The 7,833-nt window shown below is 33.9% G+C and overlaps 1 protein-coding gene across 3 annotated transcripts; it reads right to left on the bottom strand.

Moving 5' to 3' along the window:
- Positions 1-235: 235 nt before the first annotated feature.
- Positions 236-3,355, bottom strand: LOC105108048 (uncharacterized). Of its 3 annotated transcripts, none has more exons than XM_011002186.1 (7): positions 3,013-3,355; positions 2,860-2,940; positions 2,551-2,676; positions 2,388-2,456; positions 1,953-2,012; positions 1,789-1,842; positions 236-1,637 (listed from the first exon to the last, which is right to left on the bottom strand). In XM_011002186.1, the coding sequence occupies exons 1-7, from the start codon at positions 3,149-3,151 to the stop codon at positions 454-456; spliced, it is 1,713 nt and encodes a 570-aa protein (XP_011000488.1). In that variant the 5' UTR covers positions 3,152-3,355; the 3' UTR covers positions 236-453. The 3 variants fall into 3 exon arrangements, with proteins under 3 accessions (XP_011000488.1, XP_011000490.1, XP_011000489.1); XM_011002188.1 differs by having other exon boundaries at positions 236-1,631; XM_011002187.1 differs by having other exon boundaries at positions 2,388-2,450.
- Between the last annotated feature and the right edge of the window lie 4,478 nt (positions 3,356-7,833).

Below are 7,833 nucleotides of genomic sequence, written 5' to 3'. Positions count from 1 at the left end.
ATTTATACAATTAACCTCCCTGTGGTTCGACCCCGGTCTTGCCGGATTATTTATTAGTTCAACACTCCTGCACTTGAGAGAAGACATCAATCTTTTAGGGAGGGAAAAAAGGAGATTATAATGAGCAATGCTCATTATCATTACCACTAAGTCGAGAGAGAGAGAGGGGGGGCAAAAAAAGGAGATTATAATGAGCAATGATACATTGTACAAGTTTAGTGAAAAGGAGATTATAATGAGCAATGCTACCTTGTACAAGTTTAGTGATGCTACAAACCATTATTTATACATGGATCAAATCTTTTTTTATCTAAACCTGGAGCTGGAATCTCCTTTTTGTTAAATAAAGAACAGAAAAAGAAGAAGACTGCTGTAAGAACTGAATATATATAATTTGAAAACTGAGGTAATGAGGCAAAGAAGACTCTGTATCCTGAAAAAAATGTAGCATATTCACTGATGCAAAAGGTCTAAAGCTTTTACCAGAGTGGGTCTAAACCTATTCACATCTAGGGTTACGTTTTGCTGACGTAAATATATTGACTCAACTGCAGACCAGCCCTGTTTCCAAATTGCAGAGGGATCCCTCAAAACTACATGGTCTGCTGGGTATTGCTGTATCAAAGTGCTCTCTTCTACTCTGATTTTGTAGCCCAAGTATCTTATGTTCATCCCCTTTGCAGGCTCTTCGAAGTAAGTTCTTGACAGCCATTCTGTTCCTCCGAAGGGAATTACTTGGACTAGCACTGCATTTTCAGGAAGGAAAACAATGTTGGTTAGACCAGCACCATGAACTCCCATCACCACATCGCAGGAATTAATAATCTGTGCAAATCCTGATACATCTGCATCAGGTTCCGCTACGACTACCCTGTATCCCAATCTTTTAGCCATGGTAACTATTTCACCAACATTTGTAAAAGCTCGCGATCTCTTTCTGGAAATGATTAGAAGCCTTGGCCTTTTCTTTGAACCGTTCCTGATTTTAGTTGCCATTGTTTTCTTTAAAGAGTAGGAACTTCTTAGAAACTTCCTGAAGTCCTTCATGGAATATGGAGAACATGAAGGATCAGGTTCAATACTGAGCTCCTTGTTGGTTTGACGTTTGAGGCCGACTGTCATACTATCGTAGCAATGTATATCTTGGCTGTTATCAATGCTGATCAGCTGATATCTAGAGAGCGCTTTCATTATTGTTTTGAACTTGCAAATCCACGCAGGCCAACCGTTGGTAATAAGAAATTGTACTTCTCCATTGTAGGGTCTAGATGTCAAGAACAGAGGAAGAATTACGTCAGTGAAGGCATGAAAATGGTTTCCTGCATATCCTCCAGCCGAAAAAAGGATTGCCGGAACACTATGATTTTGAGTGCATCGAGGGATATCTGAGGCACCGGTCACAAGTTTTACTGTCCATTCCCTAACCGCACCCATTGCAGCTTGGTCACCTTTTCGCGCATAAGGCCTAATACTCCATGAAGTATTCTCTGCTGTCAGGATGTCAGTTTCAGATGAGACTATAAAAACAGTGTAGGATTTTCCATCAATCCTGATGTCCCCTTTAATCTCGCAGAAATCTGATCTACCCATAAGAGTGCATAGAGGCTCGATTGTGTTCTTTGTTACAACATCTGCATCTTCAAAAATTAATCAACATTATCAGAATTAAGTCAGGGAGCTATGAGCTTTCATCATGTGATGTTGGTTGACTCTGTTCACATCCTCAATGATTCAGATTTTTTAAAGCAATTAGAAATTTATTTCTAAGAAATGATCCCAAGTGCTCACCTGCTGCTTTTGGAAGAGAGCTGTTTGTATTGTTGACCATATAAATATCCTTTTCTGCAAAAAACTAAATAAATCATGGAAGAATATACCAACTTTCTTGAGCTCATCATTGCATAGCTAACCGCTGTATTGACATAATTAATCATCACTCTGTTAAAACACACCTTTGACTAACGGTGGGGAGTTGCTTGTATCATTGATTTTCATGTTCTGTGTATGACTTTCTGCATTAAAATCAAGAAAAAAAATATTAAGTGGAATTGTAATATTTTTGGAATAATTTTTCATGTTAAAATATATGTTGTAATATTTTTGGAATAATTTTTCATGTTAAAATATATGTTATTAATATTTTTTATTTTAAAAAAATTATTTTTAATATCAACACATAAAATGATTTGAAAATACTAAAAACATATTAATTTAAAATAAATAAATAAAATTTAAATTTTTTTAAAATATTTTTAAAACAAAAAAAAAATAAGTACTAAGTTGAATGCAATGTAACTTGCTTGAGATTAAACTCAGGTTGACCAACTGAGGTGATCTTTTACTAGCTGATTTATTTTATTTTTCTCTTAAAAAATAGAGAAACTTACCCTTAAATTCCTTCTGAGATCTGCTTGTAGCATTGTCAATTGAGGTACTATTCATTATAATTTCAGCATCTTCAAAAATCAGTTAAATGGACAATTAATGGACGACTGATGTGATAAATATAGCTGCTTTTCTCAGAAGAAAACACGTAAAAGAAAAATTTACCCCGAATTTCTGATTCTCCATGAGAGCTGTCTGTATCATTGACAATTAATGTACTCATCATAATTTCTGCTTTTTCATGCGAGCTGCTTGTATCTTTGACAGTTGAACTGCTGCTGCCTAGAGTTTCTGCATCATCAGAAATCAACATTAATTGACATAGACTAAATATAACAAAAAAATAATAATTATGTAAACAAAAATATTAGATATATTATAAACTTTATTTGGATTACATAGCCCGTTGCTGACACAACCGAATTGAGCTAGGCAGTCCCTAGCTCCAGAACATTTTTGTGGATCAAAGCTTACCGTTGGCTATCAGCAAAGAGCTGTCTGTATCACTAAAAGGATGAAGCTTCTCATCTTCTTCCATTGATAACCTCAAATTCACTGCATGATCCATATAGGTTAAAGAGGGATAGCAACAAGTGTATATAGCAGACTGAATAATGAATGACTTACAAACTGATAGAGGGCCCAAGAAAGGCTTAAAGTTGGTGAAGAAACTCAATGCAATGAACAGGCAAGCAACCAATGCCCAGGATCCCAACTTCTTCTGCTCTTGCTTGCTAAAGCTTCTACCAAGTACAGAATCGTACATTTTCACTAACCTAAGCAAGACCTTCCAAGCATCTGTAGCTCATTCTTCTGTATACGCGTATATGGCGATGAACAAGATTTAAAACCTTTGTTCAAAGAAGAAGTTGTGCGTCTTAAGCTTCTAAACCCAGTTGTCAAGCACTCTATTTTTCCAGAATGGATGTGGGAAGCAAGATTTTGAAGGCATTACGAATGTCAATAGGAGACGATGGGGCTTAATATTTATATAGATTTGAAAACTATTGCACCTCACGCATATATTCTGTTAGCTCGAGGAAGATTGTCCAATTGCATGAAATTATGGGCAGTTGAAAGGGACATCGTTGACTGTAGTGACAAACTTCTCTTTTCGTGATTAGGTAATGTTCTTGCATGTTCTTGAAATTATAATTAAAACTCCGTCCTTGGATTGCAGCTTAATTTGAAAGGTATAATGCAAATTGATTTAGCTCGCACGCCATTTAACACAAATAAAAGGGTGATTATTACATTAAATACAATCAAGATTTACTGAATTTAATCACTCTTTTAATTCCTAATATTGGCCTAGCTAGTAATATATATATATATTACGTATTTTTCTTATTTACAAAGTAGAGATTTAAACATGGAAAAAAAGAGAGAATTTTTGACTATGTTTGGAATTGAAATCTAAATAAAATTTCTTAAAAAAATATATTTTTATATTTTTTAATCTAAATTATATAGAAAATAATTTTAATGAATGCCTCAACATGTAATTATAACAAAAATAATGATCGTGGGAGGGTTGGAATCAATAAGAATATGTTTGGAATTGAAATCTAAATAAAATTTCATAAAAAAAATATTTTTATATTTTTTAATCGTAAATTATATAGAAAATAATTTTAATGAAGGCCTCAACAGGTAATTATAACAAAAATAATGATGATGGGAGGGTTGGAATCAATAAGAATTTAACAAAATCATTTCTAAAAAATGTTTATATTTATATTTAGTACCAAATCACCAAACACATGATTATTTCAAGAAATCAGGAAATTAGGTTTTTTTTTTTTTAATCAAAACAGCTAGGTTTATACGCGGAAGCACATTTTTCAACCGACAACTGAGTCGACTCACAGTATTTGATCAATTAGCGAGGAAAGCTGAAGGCATAAAAAAAATAAGAAGCTTGTTAGACTGGATAAGACATGTTAACAATCAACATGCATGGTGTTGAAAGGGCAAGGGAGTATTATAGTTTTTGTGTGCTTCGAGGGAATACCTGTGCGCGCGCCATAAACTAATTATGTCTCCTTCCATTTTTTTAATTCTATTTTAATATCTTCCATCTCTTCAATTAATAAACTAATTAGTCTTCCCAAATAAAATAAAATAAATAAACTAACTAGTTGTCTCCCACGGTATACAACCACCCTTGGATTTATAGCGTTGATTTATAGCTTGATTTTAAGCCTTAAGAAATTATTTTTAATCGTTAATTTAAATATTTGTTTGGTCTAAACAAGGTATTGTATAAACTTGGTAAAAAAAAAAAAAAAAACCATGGCGCATTCAAAACGCTAAAGCCACAAGAAAGACAAACACACCATGGATATCACTCTCTCTTCCTTTCAATGCTTAGAAATGCACACGAGACCTAACTCTCTATACTTTACATTTATTTAGAATGTAAATTAATTAAGTCTTTAAGTGGTTAAGATATCGCATTCACAAATTATTGAAAAGATTATATATAAATAATAACATTATTGAATGTTCTGGGGGGTTTTTTCTAGCGTGCGTGATAGTTCATATGGAAGGAGTGTGATTAATTTTGATCTCGGAGTAAGTGCTGAAATCTTCCCATATATAATATGCTCGAAAAATGGTGTAAACAGCACCTGAGAAAGAGAGAGATCCACGGGGGACTATTTCCATCATTGATGATTTCGTGTCATTCTGAGAAAAGCATTAATTAACCCTTGTAGTGATCAAATTGAGCCAGCAAATTCGGATGATTGTGCTCCATTTTTACTTGATTAATCATAAACGTACAGTACTGTCACAATCAATCACCATGATTTCAATCACTTAACTCGCATGTGCATCCCTTGACGTTTGATTTGCAGGGATGGAGGATTATATAAGTAGTCTCGTCGAAATTAGGTTAAGTAGCCAGTATTCTTACTGCATGTCTCTATCAACTGCGTGTCTGGCTACTTACTGCTATCGCTGTCTCGAGTGATTAGTGGAATGAATATATATATATATATATAGTCCTTCCCTTCTGGAACCAAAGGAAGTTGGTTAGGTGCAATCATGCGTAGATTCCTTTCTGTTCTTCCTGTTTTCCGCCATGGATGCTTTCAAGATAACATTTTTGTGGGGGGAATCGCTGTCTATCTTAAGAATCCCATGTGGTAGAGAAAATTGGAGATGAAGCAACCAAACTCATGACAAAGGTGATCATTGGTTAGCGTCTACCAGATCTAATTGAAATAGCTTTTTGACTTTTTGCACCTGCGAATTAATCTCCTCACTTTGGAGACACTCAATTGTAAGTCGCGGAGTTGTTACCTAAAATCTCCTTTTGGCCATAGCTTGGAAATGACGAGTTTTGGAGATTTTTATCAGGGCACAGGACGGGCACAACTAATTAGTCAGCAAGAATGCTTTTTTTTTTTTTTGTTCGCAATGAAAAGATATAAAGGGATTCTCTGCTGGATCCCATTTATTCTCTTCATGATCTTCTTAATATTTGGCATTCATTATGTTTCCACAATCTCTGCATACCAATCATGTATATATATGGCAAGAATCCCTCCTGCAACGATCCCCTATTTAAAGATAAAAACAATGTCTAAAAAAACGAGTTAGTATTTTCGACATGATATGAAAGTCTTTTACCCCAATAACATCCTTCCTTATTTCAAATTGTGTCCCTTGACCCTTCTCTTGAGATTTCACTTCTAAAAACACACATACATGATATCTTCATTAAACTAGCCTTAAACAACTGTCTTGTATAGAAAGCCCAAGTCATTCCCATCTTGCATGATTGTAGTCTTCTTGGATATATAAAGAATGAGATTTCTTGTATAGTGCCAACAATCTTTGATGAAAATGATGTGTGGTTAACAAATCCTGAAGTAGTAGTTTGGTTACGCATCGATCAACTGATCCTTTGGTGGTTCAATAGTTCTCTATCTGATGGCCTCCCCTTTCAAGTTGTGAATAACAAATCTTCATATGATGTCTGACAGGTGTTGGAAATGATTAGTACTTAAAAGTGTATTTTTATCATGGTTTTATATCATCATTTTGCACTTGAAGTATCAATAACTCCTTAACCAAAGCATGTTTTATAATAATATAACTAATAATATAAGATACCTTTAATTTATGGTAAATATTCATTTCAAATGCAGGCCTATCACATAAATGAAAGGATTGATTGATGACTTGAAGAACTTAAATTGCAAGGATAAAGAGATGGCCAAACTTAGAAAAGAGATGTCGGTGCAATCCAAACCGGAACACTGTTCGGTAAATGGGTCATATCTGGAGCTATATATCTCAGATTTAGGTCCAATTTATATGGATGGAAAGGTAAGACATAGGCCTACAACTTTCATATGGAGCCCAAGATCTAAAAAGGCCATTATCAAGTCCAAATAGTAGCAACAACAAAGAAGCCCGAATCTGTCTTCCAGCCCGAGCACTGTTCGGTATTTTGGCCATATCTGGAGTTCTAGAAGTCCAAATGAGCTGAAGTTTTTACACAAGAAAGCTGAGACAATTGCCTACAACTTTCATGTTTGCAACTGGCTCCAGTTTTGACGTTATCAATGACGTTTTGGGCAGACAAGAGAAGATAAAGATTGTCACCAAGTCAAAAGTTGGCCACCCACTTATCAATTAGTCATCAAATCAATAGTTCCCATTTTTGGCCTATAAAAGGAGGCATTTGCCATGCATTTAGGCATCTTGGTGTTCAGATCAAGATCATGCTCTTCCTTTCTCTCTTTGTATTTTTTATGCTTTGTTTTCATTAATATTAAGTTTATGCCTTTCATTTCCTTTCCTTTACTTAGTTAACTTTTATGTTCTTATTTTGTTTATCTATTTTGCTTTCTTTCATTATGTCTAGCTAAGTTAATTATGTCAAGGTGAAAAGGTTACACTAATGGTGTAAGAATAAGTATAATGTAAACTTAATATGGACTTTAATGTTTGATACTAACATGTTTTATATTTGTTATCTTGTTCACTCTTTAATACTTTGCTTGTTAAATAACTAATCTTGATTTATGTTGTATAACACTTGGTACAACAAATGCTTGGCACTTTCATAGCCCATAATGTATGGTATAACCGACACCTGAGCTATGAAAGGAACTTGATTTATTGTTAACATAAGTTATAATCATGAATGCTTGACGAGATTTACAAGTATTAGCATTAATTGAATAAGATGACTAATGTAATCATGTTAACAATATATAATCTGATTGGAACCTCCTTTGTGTGTGGTTTCCAATTCAATAATAAGAGTTTATACTATACTTGTTTGATATACCATTAGTGGAACCTCTAACCTTGACATTTGTTATTATCATTGTTTAATCGTTACATTAATATTCCATCTCAAAGTTCTCATCTTCTTCTTCTTCTTCTCCTTCTTTTTCTTTATTATTATTATTATTATTATTATTA

The sequence above is a fragment of the Populus euphratica genome, unplaced genomic scaffold, assembly GCF_000495115.2.
Source record: "Populus euphratica unplaced genomic scaffold, PopEup_1.0 scaffold180.1, whole genome shotgun sequence".
In the NCBI taxonomy this organism is placed as follows: Eukaryota; Viridiplantae; Streptophyta; class Magnoliopsida; order Malpighiales; family Salicaceae; genus Populus; species Populus euphratica.
Note: the sequence above shows the minus strand (reverse complement) of the source record. Positions and strands in the feature narration are given on the sequence as shown.